Source organism: Phoxinus phoxinus (genome assembly GCF_949152265.1).
Source record: "Phoxinus phoxinus genome assembly, chromosome: 10".
In the NCBI taxonomy this organism is placed as follows: domain Eukaryota; kingdom Metazoa; phylum Chordata; class Actinopteri; order Cypriniformes; family Leuciscidae; genus Phoxinus; species Phoxinus phoxinus.
In genome coordinates this window covers 35,952,913-35,976,895 of record NC_136885.1, presented here as the reverse complement: position 1 = coordinate 35,976,895, position 23,983 = coordinate 35,952,913, and the positions used below count along the sequence as shown (strand labels likewise).

At 40.5% G+C, this 23,983-nt stretch overlaps 1 protein-coding gene across 1 annotated transcript in view; it reads right to left on the bottom strand.

Annotated features, from left to right (window-relative positions):
• Positions 1 to 23,983, bottom strand: part of csmd3a (CUB and Sushi multiple domains 3a) — a 382,979-nt gene that overhangs the window by 242,491 nt on the left and 116,505 nt on the right. Inside the window, exons 12-18 of the mRNA XM_079626776.1 lie at positions 21,979 to 22,091; positions 21,729 to 21,911; positions 17,328 to 17,654; positions 11,137 to 11,331; positions 7,417 to 7,555; positions 4,340 to 4,527; positions 3,218 to 3,406 (exon numbers count right to left, since the gene is read on the bottom strand). Of these exons, the coding sequence (XP_079482902.1) occupies positions 3,218 to 3,406; positions 4,340 to 4,527; positions 7,417 to 7,555; positions 11,137 to 11,331; positions 17,328 to 17,654; positions 21,729 to 21,911; positions 21,979 to 22,091 (1,334 nt within the window). The remainder of the gene's footprint in view (positions 1 to 3,217; positions 3,407 to 4,339; positions 4,528 to 7,416; positions 7,556 to 11,136; positions 11,332 to 17,327; positions 17,655 to 21,728; positions 21,912 to 21,978; positions 22,092 to 23,983) is intronic.

Here is a 23,983-nt window from a genome sequence, read left to right as displayed (position 1 = left end):
TGTATGTGGACGGGAATGTAATGCAATCATTCTTTTGACACTATAGACAATAATAGGCGCTATATAAACTAAACTAAACAATATACTTTTTTGCCAACACACATTTTATTTTATTGCATTTTATTTATTGCATTGCATTAATAATTGTATATTTTTTGGGGTTAATAATCCTTGTTTACTGCAGTAGCAATATAAAATTACGTTAAAAAATTATTTTATTGTGCACTAAAGGTAAGCGTACAGTCTCAGAAAAAAACTCAAGGTAAACTTACTTTTATTTTATTGTTAATATATTTTATTTTATTATATTATTATTTTTTTTTATTTTTTTTATTGTGCATTAAAGGTACATGTACAGTTTCGGAATAAAAAACTCAAGGTAAACTTATTTTATTGTTTATGTATTTATATCATATTATATATTATATTATATATTTTTTTATTTTATTTTATTTTATTGTGCATTAAAGGTAAATGTACAGTTTCGCAAAAAAAATCTATGCAAACTTACTAAAATTATTTTATTTTATCGAAATGCATTGCATTGCACTGATAATTGTGTTTTAAATTATTAATTTTTTTAATAATCCTAGTTTACTCTGGGGCAGCACTATAAAATATAAACATTTTAATTAAATATTATTGTGCATTAATGTAAACATACAGTTTCAAAAAAAAAAAAACTTACCTGAAATTATTTTTATTTTATTGCATTGCATTGCATTGATATGTATTTATTATTATTTTATACATGCATAAACTAAACCAAAAATAAAATAAAAAATTTGCCAATTCTGAATGAAACTTTAACTACATATTGTCATATGAACAACCAGTTTCGACAGAACTGGTCTTTATTTAGATCTGACGGTACTTCCTGCTGTGAGAGAAATTATGTTTTTTGATGAGATTTGCAGTCTGAATTAAATATGATGAGAATTGTTATACAGGCGCATACAATGAGGCTTTAATTAAAACGCTACAATAGTTTAATGTTGAATGACAGTAGCGCACTGGTCTGATGGAGAGGAAGCGCACTGGTCTGATACTGGTCTGATGGAGAGGAAGCGCACTGGTCTGATACTGGTCTGATGGAGAGGAAGCGCACTGGTCTGATACTGGTCTGATGGAGAGGAAGCGCACTGGTCTGATACTGGTCTGATGGAGAGGAAGCGCACTGGTCTGATACTGGTCTGATGGAGAGGAAGCGCACTGGTCTGATACTGGTCTGATGGAGAGGAAGCGCACTGGTCTGATACTGGTCTGATGGAGAGGAAGCTCACTGTCTGATACTGGTCTGATGGAGAGGAAGCGCACTGGTCTGATACTGGTCTGATGGAGAGGAAGCGCACTGGTCTGATACTGGTCTGATGGAGAGGAAGCTCACTGGTCTGATACTGGTCTGATGGAGAGGAAGCGCACTGGTCTGATACTGGTCTGATGGAGAGGAAGCTCACTGGTCTGATACTGGTCTGATGGAGAGGAAGCGCACTGGTCTGATACTGGTCTGATGGAGAGGAAGCGCACTGGTCTGATACTGGTCTGATGGAGAGGAAGCGCACTGGTCTGATACTGGTCTGATGGAGAGGAAGCGCACTGGTCTGATACTGGTCTGATGGAGAGGAAGCGCACTGGTCTGATACTGGTCTGATGGAGAGGAAGCGCACTGGTCTGATACTGGTCTGATGGAGAGGAAGCTCACTGTCTGATACTGGTCTGATGGAGAGGAAGCGCACTGGTCTGATACTGGTCTGATGGAGAGGAAGCGCACTGGTCTGATACTGGTCTGATGGAGAGGAAGCTCACTGGTCTGATACTGGTCTGATGGAGAGGAAGCGCACTGGTCTGATACTGGTCTGATGGAGAGGAAGCTCACTGGTCTGATACTGGTCTGATGGAGAGGAAGCGCACTGGTCTGATACTGGTCTGATGGAGAGGAAGCGCACTGGTCTGATACTGGTCTGATGGAGAGGAAGCGCACTGGTCTGATACTGGTCTGATGGAGAGGAAGCGCACTGGTCTGATACTGGTCTGATGGAGAGGAAGCGCACTGGTCTGATACTGGTCTGATGGAGAGGAAGCGCACTGGTCTGATACTGGTCTGATGGAGAGGAAGCACACTGGTCTGATACTGGTCTGCTGGAGAGGAAGCTCACTGGTCTGATACTGGTCTGATGGAGAGGAAGCTCACTGGTCTGATACTGGTCTGATGGAGAGGAAGCTCACTGGTCTGATACTGGTCTGATGGAGAGGAAGCTCACTGGTCTGATACTGGTCTGCTGGAGAGGAAGCTCACTGGTCTGATACTGGTCTGATGGAGAGGAAGCGCACTGGTCTGATACTGGTCTGATGGAGAGGAAGCGCACTGGTCTGATACTGGTCTGATGGAGAGGAAGCGCACTGGTCTGATACTGGTCTGATGGAGAGGAAGCTCACTAGTCTGATACTGGTCTGATGGAGAGGAAGCTCACTGGTCTGATACTGGTCTGATGGAGAGGAAGCACACTGGTCTGATACTGGTCTGATGGAGAGGAAGCGCACTGGTCTGATACTGGTCTGATACTGGTCTGATGGAGAGGAAGCACACTGGTCTGATACTGGTCTGATGGAGAGGAAGCGGACTGGTCTGATACTGGTCTGATGGAGAGGAAGCGCACTGGTCTGATACTGGTCTGATGGAGAGGAAGCGGACTGGTCTGATACTGGTCTGATGGAGAGGAAGCGGACTGGTCTGATACTGGTCTGATGGAGAGGAAGCTCACTGGTCTGATGGAGAGGAAGCGCACTGGTCTGATACTGGTCTGATGGAGAGGAAGCTCACTGGTCTGATACTGGTCTGATGGAGAGGAAGCGCACTGGTCTGATGGAGAGGAAGCGCACTGGTCTGATACTGGTCTGATGGGGAGGAAGCTCACTGGTCTGATACTGGTCTGATGGAGAGGAAGCTCACTGGTCTGATACTGGTCTGATGGAGAGGAAGCACACTGGTCTGATACTGGTCTGATGGAGAGGAAGCGCACTGGTCTGATACTGGTCTGATACTGGTCTGATGGAGAGGAAGCACACTGGTCTGATACTGGTCTGATGGAGAGGAAGCGGACTGGTCTGATACTGGTCTGATGGAGAGGAAGCGCACTGGTCTGATACTGGTCTGATACTGGTCTGATGGAGAGGAAGCGCACTGGTCTGATACTGGTCTGATGGAGAGGAAGCTCACCGTCACATGTGGGCAGAGGATGGCTCCACCAGTGGTTCTTCTCACACACTAACTGGTCCTCGTGGCTCAGTCTGTATCCGGGCTCACAGCCAAACCACACCAGCGAGCCGATGGCCAAGTCCTGCCCGTAACGGATCCCGTTTACCGGAACACCGGGATCCAGACATGAATGAGTGTCCAGAGTGACGCCTGAAGCACAGAGAATGCAAACGAGAGATTATTTGACATAATTTAAAGTTAAAATAACAGATAAAGAGATATTTTTTTATAATAGTTAATAAAGTCAATATTTTTGTATTTTATTTTATTGTGCATTAAAGGTAAATGTATATGGTTTCAGAAAAAAAACAATGCAAACTTACTAAAATTATTTTATTTTTATGGAATGCATTGCACTGATAATTGTGTTTAAAATTATTAAAAAAAATTATAATCCATGTTTACTCAGGCAGCACTATAAAATTAAGTATAAACATAAATACAATTGTATTGTGCATTAAGGTATTTTATTTTATTTAATTTTATTTAATTTTATTGTATTTTATTGCATTGCATTTGGATTGCACTGATAATTGTATTTATTATTATTGTATTTGTTAGTAATCCTTGTTTACTCCAGTAGCAATATAAAATTAAGTAAAAAATAATAATTTTATTGTGCATTAAAGGTAAACATCCAAAAAAAAGCAATGTAAACTTATCTTAAATTTATTTTATTTTATTTTTTATATTATATTATTATTATATTATATTATTGCAATACATTGCATTGATAACTGTATTTATCATTTGTTAATAGACCTTGTTTACTCAGGTAGCAATATGAAATTAAATAAAAGCTATTTTCGTTTTATTTGATAGCATTTAAGGTTGTAAGCAGCAATGCTGCAAACGGTCTGGAAATATGAAAGCAGTTTTTGTCAAGTCAATAAAGCACACTAAATCGCAAAAAAAAGGAAGGGGGGGAGAGAAGAGAAAGGGAATGAAATGGAGAGAGTGAGACAGAATACTACAAAGAGAAATCCTCAAGCTGTTTGCTTGTGTGCAGAAACCGATACGATTCAGGGTGAAATATCATTTCTCAGGCAAAAGGCACAGGGTTTATAAAGACGGCCGACTCACTTTCATAAAAGAGCTTAAAGCCACTGTTAGAGCGACTGTTATCGGTGGTGAAGAGCAGATACAGGAAGTTTCCGCTGCTGAACAGGAACTGAGGGACTTGGGTGCCATTTAGAGAGGCGATAAGGGGCGAGAGGAGATTAGGCCCATCGTGAACCTCCAGAAAGTCATAATTGAGTTCTGTCTGGAACCTGCCGGAAATAAACAGATCAAAGAAAGGAGATTAAAAAAAAATGACACTGTGAAATGTGTTTCTATCCAGACACACAAACACCAACAGCTCGTTACCCACGGCTGACCAACTGTTGCTCATTGACCGACACTGTTAATGAGAAGCCAGTGTTCACACTGTTTACTGAGGGGATCAAACACTGTGATGTGTGAACACACACAGATCTGCTGCCGTGAGCTTGGATTGGGTGAGATAATAATGAAAATGCAGTCATTTACGCATCAAAACCCGATATTCTTTCTAGCTTTCAGCAAAATAGCATTCATTACTATAAAAACAAAACAAATCAATAAAATAGTCTAAAATAGTCTGTACTCGGTAAGTTATTCTTCTGAAGATAGTCCCGTGAAATCACGCTATCATTGCCTGACTAATAGAGAAAAAAATAGATGATGGATGGATGGATGGATAGATAGACGAATGAATTGATAGATGGATGGATGGATGGATGTATGGACGGATGGATGGATAGATAGACGAATTAATTGATAGATGGATGGATGGATGTATGGACGGATGGATGGATAGATAGACGAATGAATTGATAGATAGACGAATGAATTGATAGATGGATGGATGGATGGATAGATGGATGGATGGATGGATGGATGGACGGATGGATGGATAGATAGACGAATGAATTGATAGATAGACGAATGAATTGATAGATGGATGGATGGATGGACGGATGGATGGATAGATAGACGAATGAATTGATAGATGGTTGGACGGATGGATGGATAGATAGATAGTTGGATGATGGATGGATGGATGGATGGATGGATGGATGGACGGATGGATGAACAGATGGATAGATAGATTGATGGATGGATGGATGGATGATGGATGGATGATGGATGGATGGATGGATGAACAGATGGATAGATAGATGGATAATGGATGGATAGATTGATAGATGAATGTTGGATGGATGGATGGATAAATGGATAGATGGATAGATAGATAGATAGATGGATGGATAGATATATGGATGATGGATGATGGATAGATAGAAGGATGGATGGATATTCTATACATCTCACACAAAGTGATCATATGATTTCAGAAGACTTAAATTCAAACGAGGCACGTGCACTTTTATGATATCTTTTTTATTTTGTTTTTCACCCACATTCCAAGTAATTTGATAGAAAAGAGCAGTCAGCAAATTTATCATCAGATCTCCTTTCATATTTTACAGAAGAAAGAAAGTCCTGCAGGATTTTTTAAGTGTGAAAAGTAAAAAAAAGTAATAAAGAAGAGCCGGAGAAACACAGAGTTTTGTTCTCCCGATCTCGAGCGTTCGCTCCCGGGAGTCAGGCGTATCACACTCCAGATCTGATGCTAGTTCAATGCGCTACTCAAGGGAAGCGTTGCAGTGCTAATGAAATAAAGCCAACCATTCGTAACAAGATATAGATTAATTCCATTTCCCTTTCACAGCGGCCTATGGATCAAGCCGTCCATGTAACGCGGTGCCATCGCTTATACAGCTGCTAATGTTGAGCCGCTCTCGGGCTGAGCGCGTGACAAACACATCCGGAAACATGTGAACGTTCCCGCATTCAGCTCAGGCCGACGATTCAATTACCTTTGACATTACACTTTATTAACTAGACTCTAGAGCAGAGACTTTATAAAAACTCACACACAAAGGACAGGATAAAGATATATGAATATGATGCTTCTGTACGCGTGATATGAGCTGCAACGTTTGGTCGCCGCAGAGAGCTGATGCCTCAGTGTGTTTCTAATGGATGGATGGATGGATAGATGATGGATGATGGAGGGATGAATGGATGATGGATGATGGATGATGGATGGATGGATGGATAGATAGATGATGGATGGATGGATGATTGATGGAGGGATGGATGGATGGATGGATGATGGATGGATGGATGATGGAGGGATGAATGGATGATGGATGATGGATGGATGGATGGATAGATAGATGATGGATGGATGGATGATTGATGGAGGGATGGATGGATAGATAGATGATGGATGGATGGATGATTGATGGAGGGATGGATGGATGGATGGATGATTGATGGAGGGATGGATGGATGGATGGATGATGGATGGATGATGGATGGATGGATGGATGGATGGATGGATGATGGATGGATGATGGATGGATGGATGGATGATGGATGGATGATGGATGGATGGATGATGGATGGATGGATGGATGATGGATGGATGGATGGATGGATGATGGATGGATGGATGGATAGATGATGGATGGATGGATGATGGATGGATGGATGGATGGATAGATAGATGATGGATGGATGGATGGATAGATGATGTATGGATGGATGATGGATAGATGGATGGATGGATGGATGATGGATGGATGATGGATAGATGATGAATGGATGGATGGATAGATGATGGATGGATGATGGATGGATGATGGATGGATGATGGATGGATAGATGATGGATAGATGATGGATAGATAGATAGATGATGGATGGATGATGGATGGATAGATGATGGATGGATGATGGATGGATAGATGATGGATGGATGATGGATGGATAGATGATGGATGGATAGATGATGGATAGATAGATAGATGATGGATGGATGATGGATGGATAGATGATGGATGGATGGATGATGGATGGATAGATGATAGATGGATGGATGGATAGATGATGGATGGATGGATGCACAGATGGATGGATGGATGCACAGATGGATTGACGGATGAAAAAACTCACACCCAAAGTTCACGGATAAAGATAATAACATGTTGCTTCTGCTTTCTCTCAGCGTGATATGTGATTTGTGCTGGAGGATGAAGCTGATGCCTCAGTGTGTGTGTATTCTCAGACCTGTCAAAGCTGATCTTGATGGAGCGTCCCGCCTCGGCCTCGATGACCCACTCGCAGCTCAGGGAGTCTTTGTAGTATCCGGGCCACCCCGGGGACAGAACCAGTCCCACCGGAGCCGTGAAGTGGCCTCCACACGGGGCTGCGAGACATTTACATACACACCAGCAGAATGATTATTAGGACACCTCAGTTCGGCAGAGAAACCTCCTCTTCTCTGCTAAAACAAACATTTTTTCACTTTTTATTCAGTAAAATATTATATTAATGGGTCTAAGAGGGGTCAGTATAAAATATTATATTCTTAAAGGGGTCATATGATGCTATTCAAAAGATCATCATTTTGATTATTGGGTGTAATAGAAAATATTCTTTACTGTTAAAAAAGCACTATTTTTCACACAGTGTTCGTTATTGCAGCACCTCTTTTCCCAGTCTGTCTGAAACACCGCTGATATCTACAAAGCGAAGAGTGCTCTGATTGGCCAGCTGACCCAGTGCGCTGTGATTGGCCGAACACCTTGAGCCTGTGTCTGAATTGTAACGCCCCTCTTTAAGGCTTCTAGAGCATTTGTAAATACACAAACACACAAACACACAGCAGCAATAATGTAGAGTATGTGAAAAATAATGTTTTTTGAACAATTAAAGCATGATAATCATGATAATTACACCCAATAAAAAAATAATGATAAAATAAAATGAACTTTTAAATAAGCATCATATGATCCCTTTAAATATTGAGAAGAAAATTGGCAGATATTATTTTCTTGTTTTATGCATTAACTAACTTTTTTTTTTAAAACAAGACTTAAAAACATTATACTTATCAAGTGTATTCTTAAAGGGGTCATATGATGCTATTCAAAAGTTCATTATTTTGATTATCAGGTGTAATAAGAATATATTAATGTACTTTATTGTTAAGAAAAACAAAAATTTTCCCATTATTGCAGGACCTCTATTCCCAGTCTGTCTGAAATGCAGTGGGTGCTTCTCAATATCCCTCCTCGTCTCCTCGCTCCTCCGTCCTCCATCCTATGACCCGGAAACCGATCGGGCTCAGCCATCTTGAAGGACATCTCAATTCTCTAATTGCACCGTGCGGAGGCGAGGATCGAGGAGTGAGGAGTGAGGAGCTTCCAGAGGAGCGATGAGCGAGGATACACAGGTGTATCCTATGCGGAAGTGTTTTATTGACTTAACGTGACGCACATGTAAATTCTCCTCCCCCTTCACATCGGTCACAATAATTGTATAGCTATATAATTTTATTGCAGTTTATATAAATCACACATGTCACATATTTCAACAGGGTATCTTGCTTTATTATTATTTATTATGAATTTCTTAAATAACCAAACTTCAACAACATAAGGGCAGATCTTCTGAACGCAGCTGATGACGCTGTAAAGTGACGCTCGAGTGATCAAGTATTCCAATGTATAAAAAAGCTTTCATTCGATTCCTCCATCCTCATTTCCTTTCCTTGCAGCCTTCCCCCGCGTCCTCCAGGGGGCGGAGCTGAGACGCGAGGGAAGGAAACGAGGAAAGGAAGCGAGGAAAGGAAGCGAGGAAAGGAAGCGAGGAAAGGAAACGAGGATGCACAAATAAGAATTGAGAAGCACCCTCTGATTACTACAAAGCCCCGCCCTCTGAAAAGCCAAGCTCTGATTGGCCAGCTGACTCACTGCGTTGTGATTGGCCGAACGCGTGTGTCTGAACTGTCATGCTTTAAAGCATTTGTAAACACACAAATAGAGGAGCTGCAATAATGTACACTATGTGAAAAATAATGTTACACCTGATAAAAAAACAATTAACTTATAAATTAGCATCATGACCCCTTTAAATATTTAGAAGAAAATTGGTAGATGTTGTTTTTTTGTTGTAAGCAAACTAACATTTAGAAAACTAGATGTTCTAAAAACTAAACTTTTTAGAAAAGTTTGTGTTACACACAGCATCTTTGAGTTGGCTGTATGGTTCTTCGGAGATTTAAAAGTTCTTGATTTAAAGATGCTGTAAGCAAATTTGTAAGACGCACAAAACGCCTCTAACTACCTGACAGATATCACTGAAATCAGTGTCTGGAGAAATCACACCAGTCTCTGGGAAAAGCGAGGAAAAGAACAGGCGGACAACCCACGCTTTTTTTTTAGCCAATCAGAATCACTCAGCAAACACAGAACATTTCCAGTTGGTTATTTTCTTTTAGGAACCAAATAAGAACATTCTCTGTAGGCTCTTCTTAAGAGAACATTAGAAACGTCTGTTCTGGGACCAAAATATTGTTGGCTGGGCACTTTCTGCATGTTTGCAGTTCTTGTTTTGCAAAGTAGGTTTTAATACTTGAAGAAAGCTGTCATCTGTTAGCATAGAGAAAGCTAACTACTAGCATCGCCATTCATCTCTACAATTAGCAATTAGCAAACTTGACACTTTATAGAGTTTTGCAGAGAGGTCGTGAGATTTGAGTAAATAAAAAGGCAAGAAGTTTGCAGAACAGCTGTATAGCACCTTTAATCAATAAGCTTGTTTGACTATATATCAAAATCACTTCTGGACACATATTCATAAAACTCTATTTTTCTACTAACTCATCCCTTGAAGCAGTGGCTATGTCTTACAGTGATTTACCACGGTAAAGGCGGAGAAACAGCTCAAACCAGCCTGAGTTTTTACAGACTGGACCACTTTTTTAGCAGTCACGCTGGGCGTCCATCTTAAATCAGCTTAAGCCAATTAAGACCAGCCAACCAGAATGGTTTTAAATGTTTTTAGGCACTGTTAAACTTAGTTAAACCTAACTAGACGCGATGCAATAAGATTCCAGCAACAATCAATTTGTCTGTCAACACAAGACTCAACACGACTACCAAAAGTGGCAAAAACAATCACAAATCACAGCCAATCAGAAGTGTGTGTGGGTGGAGTCTCTGCAAGCTCACTGCATTCACAACTAAATCAATAAAAAAAATCACAGCCAATCAGAAGAGAGTGTGGGCGGAGTCTCTGCAAGCTCACTGCATTCACAACTTAATCAATACAAAAATCACAGCCAATCAGAAGTGTGTGTGGGCGGAGTCTCTGCAAGCTCACTGCATTCACAACTTAATCAATACAAAAATCACAGCCAATCAGAAGAGAGTGTGGGCGGAGTCTCTGCAAGCGCACTGCACTTAATCAAGCACATAATAATATAAATATTACATATAATAAATAAATAATGCACATAAATATTACACCATTTCCAACACTTTCCTTTTATTTCTTTTTAAGATCTAAGGGTGAATTATTCATCATCACTTTCCGTCATCAAAAATGATATTCAAATTCATGACTGGTTATGACAAAAACTCTGATTAAGATGGAAAATGTATTTTATCGTGTTACCTGTGGTAAAATCACTGTAATGTACAAACTCATATTGCTAATTTGAAATGAATCTTGGATGCTGTAAGGAATATGTACAGTGTAGTTCTCCTACACACCACATGATCACACGATCACATGATCACATAACTGAAGCTTATTAGAGAAATGTTTCCCTCCATTTTTTGGTGCATCAACTCTAATAAGAAGTGGAAGTAAAACCTGCTTCTCTGCGAGTTCAAGGGATGTCATTTAGATCAATCTTTCCGAAAAGGTTTCCTTCGCTCAGCGTTTGATAACTATATTCCTCAGGAACATTTAAAGGGAGGCGAGCGCTTTGAAACCTACCTTCACACTTGGGGATCAAACCACTCCACATCACCTTTCCCGCCTCCAGTTCACACACAATAGTATCCGAGCCTTGCGTCTTTATGAAGCCCTCCTCACACACCACAGATATGGAGCTTCCCAGCTGGAAATTATTACCAAAGCGCTTGGCATTCATCGGCACTCCGGGGTCCGGGCACTCATTGTGTCCAAACGCTGAACAAATAACATCAAAGCACAGAGCTTGTTACTTGCGACGTGACTTACTTAATGAAATGGAAGGGAACGAGCGCATACATAATGCAATACCAAACTGTAGAAAACAGGGGATTGTGGGTAAACACTGGGGCCTTGTCTGCCGCACAGGCATTTGAGGATTATTTTGGCTGAGCTAATGGTATGATGTTCTGCGAACAGGATTAAGTTGTTTGATGCTGCTGGATAAATGGCTTATGAATTAAATCGAGGAAAATATGTCCTTCCATATGTCCTACTTGACGGCGGTTTCTGAATCAGATTGAAGACAACACTTCGCATGCCAACAATGTTGTTAGCAAAAAAAAACTAATTTGTTTAAGAGTATTAATTCTTCATAAAGCATCACAAACTCTTTTAGTTTAGAACAGCCTAAAAAGATTCTAATACACCTAAAAAAGTATCTAAATAAATAAATAAATGCTGTTTTTCAGGAAAAAAAGATAGGCCTATAAATAAATAAATTTTGTTTTTCAGGGGGGGGGGGGGGGAATAGGCCTATAAATAAATAAATGAATTAATTAAAAAATGAATAAATAAATAAATAAATGTTGTTTTTCAGGGGGGGGGGGGGGGGGGGGTAGGCCTATAAATAAATAAACAAATTAAAGCTGCAAGCAGCGATTGCGGGCCCAAGCCGGTGGCACCGCCACCCTGGTGCCTTTAGTTCCACTAAAGGCACCGGGTGGCGGTGCCACCGGCTTGGGCCCTCCATCGCTGCTTGCAGCTTTAATTATATATATATATATATATATATATATATATATATATATATATATATATATATAAAAAAAAATATATATATATATAAAAAAAAAATATATATATATATATATATTATGTAAATTCTTTTTTCCCCCTATTTTTAACATATATATTATTATATATATAATAATAATAATATATATTATTAACATTTTTGGATGCTAAACTATTCTTTTTATAGGCTTTGTACTTTGTACACTTTGTACACTCACGTTCCAATATAGAAAAATGATCCTCTTCAAATGCGCAAAAATGTGCTTGGAAACATCACAGCGGAGCGGTGCTTACTATGAACGGCACAAACTGTACAACTGACTATTTAAACAGAGCAGTGTAATTTTTATATGTAAGGTTGACTATTTTATTATTATATTTTATTAAGGCTATAATGAACATTCTGCGATGTCAAGATTGCAATGCTGGAATGCTGTGTGTGTGTGTGTGTGTGTGTGTGTGTGTGTGTGTGTGTGTGTGTGTGTGTGTGTGTGTGTGTGTGTGTGTGTGTGAGGCTCGATCGAACAATGGAGACATAAAAACATACTCCGTCATTTTGTTCATACAGAACACAACATTGTGCTTTTGTTAAACTATAAACTCTTGTCAAACTGTAACCTACAACTGTCACCCAACCAAAATCACACACACACACACACCCCCTCCCCTCCCCTCCCCTCCCCTCCCCTCCCCTCCCCTCCCCTCCCCACACAGACAGACACACACACAGAGAGAATGGCAGAGAGACAGAGAGAGAGAAAATACACATTCAAACCACAATATCTGACTTCCTGTTGGTCGGAGCTAATGACTGTAAATTAGAAAGTTGTCCGGATCGAAGAGAAGAATATACGTACCGAGTTTGGTTACTGTAGGTAAAACTATAACTAAGTTATAACACACTTTATGCATCCTTTTTTAATCATAAATTTGTTTCCTCGCCACGGCCAAACCGTTCGAGATATCAAAAATCCCCTGTCAATTTATCATCCTCCATGTCTTGACTTCATGCTGACCGAGTTTCGTGGTCATCGGATGAATTCTCTAGGAGAAGTGTTTCAAATGCGAGAGCAAGCGTTCTCCAATCAACCCGTAATAGCCGACTTCCTGTTGGGCTGGCGTAAAACTTGACCCAGGGAAAGTTGTTCGGCCCGATTAAATCTATATGTGTACCGAGTTTCATATTAATTCATGCAAGCGTGTTTGATATACGGACAAGTGTTCGAATCCCATTCCAGGGGGCGCTGTCGAGCCCCCCTGCCACGCCCGGGTACCAGCTTCAGCCCGGCCCTAATGGCCGCGGGTTCTGACCTGTGTGCAAAATTTCAAGAGTTTTCGAGCATGTTAAGGCCCTCAAAAGTGCCAGAGATTTTGCACACAGCAGAGAAAGGGTTAAACTAAACTAGCCCCCCTCCTCACACACACACAGACACAGAGGGGCAGAGGGAAAATGCTCCAAACAGTACACATTCAAACCAAAATATCTGACTTCCTGTTGGTCGGAGCTAATGACTGTAAATTAGAAAGTTGTCCGGATCGAAGAGAAGAATATACGTACCGAGTTTGGTTACTGTAGGTAAAACTAATACCCCATTTTTGACTAAAGGTGGCGCTACTGAGCCCCTTACCACGCCCGTTTCTGAAACTTCGCACATGTCTATTACACAATAAATGTCAAATGCATGTTGAGTTTCATGCAATTTGAAGCATGTTAAGAGCCTCAAATGCATCCAAAAAGAATATAAAAGTTTAAAGCGTTGCCATGGCGACAGTATTAAAGATATCAATAATCCTTTCACAGGTCTACATTTGTCGTGTGTTTACATTATACAGATGAAGTTTGAAGCAAATCGGGTAAAAATAAGAGGGTGATTTCAAAGCATTTCGAAAGTGACACACTTCCTGCTGCCAGTTGGTGGCGCTATAAATTTGACTCACAATAGTCACATCCATGTGATCGGCCTCTTACAGCGAACACACTGCTGAAGTTTCATCCAGATCAATTAATGTATGAGGATGTTATAACACACTTCCTGTTTCCAATATTCGCCATAAATTCGTTTCCTCACCACGGCCAAACCGTTCGAGATATCAAAAATCCCCTCGCAACTTTTCATCCTCAATGTCTTGACTTCATGCTGACCGAGTTTCGTGGTGATTGTTTGAATCGTCTAGGAGGAGTATTTTAAATTCCATTGCATGTGTTTTTTAAACTACGCCAAATAGCCGACTTCCTGTTGGGCTGGGGTAAAAAGTCAGAGCACGAAGGATATATGAACCGATGAGATCTATAAGTGTACCGAGTTTCATATTATTTCATGCAAGCGTGTTTGATTTATGGACCAAGTTTTCGGACCCCGTTCCAGGGGGCGCTGTCGAGCCCCCCTGCCACGCCCGGGTACCAGCTTCAGTCCGGCTCTAATGGCCGCGGGTTCTGACCCGTGTGCAAAGTTTCAAGAGTTTTTGAGCACGTTAAGAGACCCAAAAGTGGCAAAAACCTTGAAAAAAAAATTATTATAAAGAAGAAGAAGAAGAAGAAGAATAACAAAAAACCCTTAGAAGAACAATAGGGCTCTGCGCCCTTTCAGGGCTTGGGCCCTAATAAATAAATAAATAAATAAATAAATAAATAAATAAATAAATAAATAAATGTTGTTTTTCAGGGGGGGAAATAGGCCTATAAATAAATAAATAAATAGTGTTTTATTGTTATTTATGTATATATACATAATAATATACATTTCTTGTTTGTAATATGTTGTGTTTATTATTTTTCAGAATAAAATTATAAATTCTGTATAAAATAAAAAAAATCCTGAAAAAAAAAAAAATCACACTGCAAAAATTATGTTTTTCCCTCAGATATTGAGTCTTGTTTTTTGAAAAATGTGACCAATGGGGTCACAAAAAAAACGTAATTCAAAGGGGAAATAACATGGGCCCTATTTTAACGATCTAAGCTCATGGTCTACAGGTGCACTTAGTGCGTCTGAATCCACTTCTGCTAGTTTACGACGGGAGAATGGTCATGATCTAAAAGGGTTGTTCCCATTCTCTTAATAAGTTTTGGGCGTAATATGAAATAACCCAATCAGAGTCTCCGAGCCATGGCGGATTCGCTATTTACAAAACTGAACGCGTCTCCAGAGAGGAAACGGATCTGCTCGTGCGCACGGTTAAAGCTGTGTGTGTGTGTGTGTGTGTGTGTGTGTGTGTGTGTGTGTGTGTGTGTGTGTGTGTGTGTGTGTGTGTGTGTGTGTGTGTGTGTGTGTGTGTTAAAGAGACCATCTACGGTACAAGCCAGATTCCACCATATCTTTTTTCTGCACAATATCAATCTTTTACATCGTAATCCTTTTATTTGTAATATTTGGCATCTGTTTGTAATAAGCAGAGTGTGTGTGTAATAAGCAGAGTGTGGGGTGTGTGTAATAAGCAGTGTGTGTGTGTAATGTACGCACGTTGTGGACCCGCCTATAGGCGCACATTACTACCGCACTCTTTAAATAACAATAGAAATAGAGCAGGTTCAGTTGGTCAACAGCTCAGTCTATTTCTGTTCCTCAAAATAGCAACGCTTCAACAATGCGTCTGAACACACACCTGGTTCTCAGACCAGCAGCTCAGGGGCCAGATATTTTTCAGAAATCAAAACTCGATATCTCCAGTCATTTTGCTTCTCCAGTAAATAATGTATCTAGATTAATACTTTTTTTTGTTTTTTTTTGCAGTGCAACAAACACTTCATACAGCAAACAGCCTCAATCTCTGTCATTCTTCCTCTGCACTAAATGTATCTTGATTTAAGAATGTTTAGATATTTGAACTGGAAAACAAGACAGAAACACTGAGGAAGAACTATTTTTCCGTCAGGACCACTATCGTCCAAAACGATTGACAATTAGCATACTAGCCTCTCCCTATGGAGGATCTCTTTACCACTCTACAGAGAAAGCATTTGGGAAAATTCACGTATCTACCCCGTAGTGATAAAATAAAATTCTGTATCAAATGTATAGGCAGGACAAGTAGTTTGTTTAGGCTTGTTAGGGAATTACAAACATGAGCACTTATATTCAAACACACATAACTATAGAGTTAATTCTTGATGCGCACGTGAGCGCCATCAGTGTTTCTCACAGGTTCAGTTTAAAGTGTGTGTAGAGAGAACGCTGTCGTCTTAGCGGCCTCTAATTTAATAACTGATGATCGTTGCGACGGAAGTGAATCAATCAAAACTAACTTTAGCTGGAGAATAACATTATTGAAGAACCGCTATAAAGACAAAACAATCTATTACCTTAAATTATCCGTTTATCTCTGTAAAGCAGCTTTGAAACAATCTACATTGTTAAAAGCGCTATATAAATGAAGATGACTTGACTAGCATACAGTTTGGATTGGCGGTGTGGTTCTGTTCTGGGCAAGGACTAGCCTAGCATGGATAAGAGCAGCAATAACCCTCCTCAGGTAAACAACGCTATCTCACGACCAATTCGTACGAATTTGTACCAGTGATTAAAAGGTGGATAATTCGTACGAAATTTGTACGATTTGTCTAAACCCACGTGATGGGTAGGTTTAGGGGCGGGGTCAGGGGTAGGTCATTCGTATGAATTCATACGATTTTGGCAAATCGTAAAATATGTACGATTTAGCAAAAAACGTACAAATTCGTACGAGTGAGGTCGTATGAATTGGTACGAATTAGCCACCTCGTAAAATTCGTACGAATTGCCGTGAGATCGGGTTGGGGTAAACAGAACAGAACCAACATGAATGCATTGCAGATATCATTAATTCAAGATTTTAAAGTACAACATAATTCGAGAATTTATTCTGATTCAAGGTGAATGAGAATGCCAGATCCTGACTGAGACAGGTGGAGCTGGGGAGGGAGGAGGGTCATCGCTCCTGAGAAACACGATATCTTCTGATAATACTGAAGGAGTTATATATGTATACAGAGATAGGCGTCGTATTCCTATAGGTAGAGGATCAGCTGATGCGAGCTTGACTAACGTGACCCGCCAGAACTGACGCTACGCTTGATTTTCTGCTTCTCCAGTAAGTGTATATCTTGATTTCAGAATTTTTCAAACTTTTTTTTTTTTGCATTGCAACAAACAAATCATACAGCAAAAACAGCCTCAATCTCTGCCTCTGATCCCTCAATCCCTCCATCCCGAAGCACTCACTGCTGTAGGAGATGTTGAAGCCTCGGCCGGACATGGAGTGGTCGGCCTGGAACTCCAGCTGGATGATGTTGGAGTTGCTGGTGAGATGTGACGGCACCTCGGCCCCGGAGAAGCGGCCCAGCACCAGCGCCTCCACCAGATCCCCGTCCCGCACCGTCAGCGAGTCGTACGGCGGCTCCAGGTCGAAGTCGTTGAAGGCCAGATGGATTCGGCTGCCCGGCTCAGTGATGATCAGCCACACACAGTTCAGGTTGTTCCCGTATCCCTCGGGATAATCCGGAGACAGAACGGTTCCCATCGCAGCCGTGAAGTTGGACATACAGGGAACTAAGAGACGGAGGAGATGCTGATGCTTAAAGGGATAGTTCACTTTGAAATTAAATGTTGGTATGTTTTATCTTACCTGAAGTGCATCCAAGATGTCAGTGTCTTTGTCTCCGCAGTAGTTTCAATGTTGATATTTTTAGCTCAAGCCGTTCTTGTCTGTCAGTCATATAATGCAGGTCTATAGGCACTGTCTCCAAAAGCATGCAGAGAAAAGTCCAAATTACACAATTCCCCATCGTAAGTGCACATTGATGGCCTCAGACACGAAACAAGCGGTTTGTGTGATAAAACGAACAGTATTTATATCGTTTTTACCTCTTTTACACAACCACGTCCATCTGATCTGTTTACTTATAGTCTGCGCACGCGCCGTAGAGCTCCGGAAGTGATCTCTCTCGCGCGTGTACGTCACTCATTGTTTACACCAGAGCCTATGCACAGAACAGAGATTGTAGGACGGCTAATAGAAATGGTGCTAGTTTGCGCTTATCCGGGATGTTTAAACCGATGTAAAACAATAAATTTACGTAAGCTCGCGCGAACTCATCCAGGAGATCACTTCCGGCGCTCTACGGCGCTTGCGCAGACTAAGCAAACAGATCAGATGGACGTGGTTGTGTAAAAGAGATAAAAACTATATAAATACTGTTCGTTTTATCACACAAACCACTTGTTTCGTGTCTTAGGCCATCAATGTGCACTTACGATGGGGAATTGTGTAATTTGGACTTTTCTCTGCATGCTTTTGGAGACAGTGCCTATAGACCTGCATTATATGACTGACAGACAAGAACGGTTTGACCTAAAAATATCAAAATTGAAACTACTGCGGAGACAAAGACACCGACATCTTGGATGCACTTCAGGTAAGATAAAACATACCAACATTTCATTTCAAAGTGAACTATCCCTTTAAGAGCAGAAACGACTAATCTAAATTCATTGCATAATATTTGAGTTTGATTATGACATTTTTTTTTTTTCAAAATCCCTCCAGCGGTTCTCTATATCAGTGTTTCTGAACTCCTGAAACGCCTCCATTGTAGTCTCGAGTTTCTTCCGGGAACGAACACATCACAATATTCCTCATTATAATAATTAATGCGCAGAATAAAGGGGCGGGGCCTGGTTGAGTTAGTTAGTAGTGTGTTAAACTGGCGGTTATGGTAATTAGGGGCGGGACATTTCCCAAACACACTCGAAGCACTCCACCAATCACAACACACCGCTCCAGCCGACCAATCAGAGCACAGTGTGCTTTTCAGAAGGAGGGGCTTCATAGAGACAGGAAGTAAACAGAGCGTTACTGGCAGACTGGGAAGAGAGGAGCCGCAACAATGGAGAATATGAGGAAAATAATCAACATTAATGCATTAAAACATGTTCTAGTAGAGCTCAAAATCATATTGAAATGACATTGCTCTTTGGTACAACGGCGCTGTTTAATTGTAAATCTCCAAGAGAATTGTCATCTTATCATCTTCCATGAGCGCAGCTGTCCTGTAGAGTCTGTCTGCCATGTTTAACGGCGCAGAATATGTTTTGTTTACACACACCGACATAAAGCACGGGTTTAATTAGTCCGACCTCTTGACATCATTTCATTTAGACATGTGTTTCACAGACTCTAAGAGATCCGCTGCTCATAATGAGCTGGCGAGGATGGAGAACTGTGGTCCTAAATTATTTCCTGAATGCACAAGGACTAATGTACCTAAAGAGAGCTAAACGCCTGTGCATTTCCATTCATCTCGGGAGAAGTTGGCAGGAAAATTACATCATGGCACCACAAATCGGCGACGTCCATGTTATGATCACTTAAATGCACTTCACATAGTAATTATGACTTCTAAGCTCTTAAGATCTTTCTAGACGGACTGACTTTCAAGTCTTGTCAGAATTATCATATATATATATTTAAGAAAAGATAAAAAAATTCCAGCAAGGATCCTATTTCAAATAAATGCTGTATTTTGAACTTTCTATTCATCAAAGAATCACGTATAATAAAATTTATGACGGTTTCTAAAAAATATGAAGCTGTTTTCAACATTGATAATAATCATAAATGTTTCTCCAGTAGCAAATTATCATGTTTGAATGATTTCTGAAGGATCATGTGACACTGAAGACTGGAGTAATGATGCTGAAAATTCAGCTTTGATCACAGGAATAAAATTACACTTTACTATATATTCACATAGAGAACTGCTGATTTACATTGTAATAATATTTCGCAATTTTTACTGTATTTTTAAATGCCATTTCAATATGATTTTGAGCTCTACTAGAACAGGTTTTCCTGCTTGAATGTTGATTATTCTCCTCATATTCTCCATTGTTGCGGCTCCTCTCTTCCCAGTCTGTCAGTAACGCTCTGTTTACTTCCTGTCTCTATGAAGCCCCTCCTTCTGAAAAGCACACTGTGCTCTGATTGGTCGGCTGGATCAGTGTGTTGTGATTGGTCGAGCGCTTTGAGTGTGTTTGGGAAATGTCCCGCCCCTAATTACCATAACCGCCAGTTTACCACACTACTAACTATTTCAACCAGGCCCCGCCCCTTTATGCTGTGCATTAGTTATTTAAATCAGAAGCAGAAGAGACTTCAAAAACATAAAAAAAAAACATCTTACTGACATTCATCAAAGTATTGCTACTTGATATTGACAAACGGTATTCATCATAGTGTCCAAAACATGATATTCATGAGATTCTGCCACCGTCCAAGTGGTTTTGATCATAATTAAGTTTTAATTGTGAGTGTTAACCGCATAATTTCGTTTTATGGGAATCGTTAATGAAGAATAGTGATCACACTGTCCAGGAAATACTACTCACTTAGCCAGTTAATGAAGCAACAGGCTTGTGTGAAAAGACAACATTTCCCATCATTCTCTGTGGCAGCATGCAAACGAGGAAAGGCATAACGCATCGATTATGCACTTAATGTGCATTCTTTGCTCTTCATTTTGTTGCATTAGCACTTAAAATGCTTCTAGTCTGAGAGAAAGAAAAATGTAATTGCCCAATTTAGCTAAATTTAACTAAAATAACACAGATCACATCATCATTACGACTTCTGAAGTTTCAGTTTTTTGTTTTTATGATATTAGGTTTAGTTAACCATAATACTACTTGATAAATGGCCAATTTTTCTGACACTTTTGATATACATAATTTTCATCAGCTCGAATTTCGACCTCTTCTTTATGCAATGCTATGTGTGACTTCAGAAGACTTAGAAGTACTTTTATGGTACTTTTTGGGAGCTTGACAGTATAAAATCATGCCTTACATTCATTGCAATAACAAGAGAAACTATAAGAGTAACATTTGATGACAAACTTTGATGGTCTGGAAGTTTAAAATAACTTGAGAAAGTAAAAAAAAAAAGTTACTAGCATGTTTTAGCATGTTGCTAACATTAATTCGCATGTAGCTAGCATGTTACTAGCATGATTTAACAAGTAGCTAACATGAATAACGCATTGCTAGCATTAATTAGCACAATGCTAACATTAATTAACACGTCGCTATTAAACTTTTGGCACATTGTTGGTTTATTAGCATGTTGCTAGAATGTTATATCACGTTGATTGCATGAATTAAGATGTTGTCATGATTTAACATGTTGCTCGAATGTTTTATCACATTGCAAACGTGATTTAGCACGTTACTAGCATTAATTAGCATGTTTAAAACACATTGCCAACATGGATTAGCATGTTACTAGCATGTTTTGCAATGTCGTTAACATGATTTATCACATTGCTATCATGAATTAGCATTTTGCAATAGACAATAATGATGTCGAGACTCACATATACAGATAGGGATGTTTGCAGACCACTGTTTGTTATTCTGATGTTAACATGAATTAGCATGTTGTTAAAATGTTTTAGCATGAATTAGCATGTTTCTAACATGAATTAGCATTTTGCCAGCATGATTTAGCATTATGGTAGCATGTTTTAACATTATACTAGCATGTTTTGCAATGTCGTTAACATGATTTATCACATTGCCATCATGAATTAGCATTTTGCAATAGATAATAATGATGTAGAGACTCACATATACAGATAGGGATGTTTGCAGACCACTGATTGTTATTCTGACAGGAAATCATCCGTTCTCCGATGAGCTCGAACCCGAACTGGCACTCGAAGCGCAGAACATCCCCGTTGGAGAAGCCGGCGCCCTCGCGGAGTCCGTACAGAGGGATCCCGGGATCCCCACAACTTTCCTTGTCGATTTCTGTCGGGAGGCGAGAGAAACCGCAGTGAAGCTTCTGATGCAGTGACTTATGAGAGGACAGACTCACCTTTATAGTTGATCTTAAAGCCGATAGAGCCCACGCTTTCATCCGACTGCAGGTGGAGCCACATCTGATGGGTCATGCTGACGATGAGGTCCGGGACGAAGCTGCCAGTTAACCTGCCAGTGCAGAATAACAGTCTTAGAGTTGGGGATCGAAAAACGATTCCAATTCACCTTTGGCTAAGCCCCGCCCCCCTTAGTTACTGTTGCTACCTCCGTCAACTTCATCTGGGCTCTGGTTTTGGTATCAACATGGCTTATGCTGTGACGCTCTTCCTGCTGAACTTTTATCAAACTTTTATAAAGCAGCAAATAAAGTGTCTGATAGAAGTAGGCAGAAGGGGCTCAGTGTGCGTTCGAAGGCTATATTCAAGACATACCGGAGAAACACAAGCAACAACAAGATCCAAATAGAGGCAAAAGAATAACGGTCACAGTCAAAACATGACCCACCGCATATCCTAATGGAGACGGAGACTGGGACTCACAATATCAGGAGCAACACTGTTCATGCAGAGCTGGTCTCTATTCACTTCTATAATCGTTATTACAAAGCAAACGGGCTACGCAAGTATTTATTAGCAGCGTGTGCTAGCGTATCAACAATTAGCGTAGAGAACCGAAATCATAACATAAAACTGTCTAACTTCACAGTAAGGTTAAAACACAAAAGTGTGTTGTTGATCTTGAGGGGTTTCGCTGTGAGGACGTCCACACAGTTTAATCCAAAGACGACACTTGTCAGGATTTGACCGGTTTTGGGAAGGGGGAAATAACGGACACCCCCTCCAACCTCTCTGGGAAACACGTATCTGTGTTACAAACGCCCCAGGCACAACGGTTAACCATATTTGTGATAAAACTACGACGGTAATATCCTGCCGAGACCAAACATACGAGACGCCGGTGTTAAAGTCAATGGAGCGCTGTGAACAAGTGTCGGACCCTCTGTGGAGCTCGTTCTCGGCTGCGCTCTGATTGGTCAAACTACATTCTAGGGCGTGGCTTAGCCAAAGGCGAATTCTGGAATCGAATACTTGTTATGAAATAAAAAGTTCTTATCGATTCCTTTGTGAGCATTTCAATATGACTTTAAACCATTCAAGAGCGAGAGGAATCGAAAACGTGTATCAGTATATTGGATCCGTGCAGCTCTTACGGTGCGTTCACACCGAACGCGAATAGCGCGTCAGGCGCGCGTGATTTCAATGTTAAGTCAATGCAAAGATGCGTTACGTGCGTAAAAAAATCCTGCGGCGCGAATGAGGCGTAGAGTGCGGCGCGGTAGACGCGAATACTCCTCATTCACGCGTCAAGTTCGCACGAATGCCGCAAATTGAGCGTCTGGCACGTTACGCGCGAATGATTTTATAGTGCTTTTTGTGCATTCACGCATTTGACGCAAATTTGCTTCTGCCGCCCGAGTTGAAAAATCTGAACTTCTGCGTCAATTCGCGCCGTGCTTGCTTGCTTCACGTGACATAGCATAACAAACTCCTGCTCGAAGTCACTCATTCAAAATGGAGGAGAAACTAATTTTAGCTGTGAGTGATCACCCGGAATTATATGACTCAAGTTCATACTTTTATAGAGACAGAAACAAAAAGGACTTCGCTTGGAAGTAGATAAGTGAGGAGATTGTACAACCTGGTAAGTTGTAAGATATATTATTGACCTACTAACTCATTAGTAAGCTGCCGTGCTGCTAGTTTACACATAGACAGGGTTTACAACTATTTAAATGATCTATCAACATCAGACATCTTGTAAAAAGATGGCCGCCAACGGGTTTCGAAACTTTCGCCTCTGACGCGCATAAATTCCGTTTCAAATGTATGTTTTTACGCGCGAATGGACACAAAGTGATCAAGCGTATAACTAGACGCGGCAGGCGCGAATTTGACGCGCTATTCGCGTCCGGTGTGAACGCACCATGCGCGAATAGCGCGTCAGGCGCGTATGATTTCAATGTTAAGTCAATGCAAAGACGCGCTACGCGCGTAAAAAAA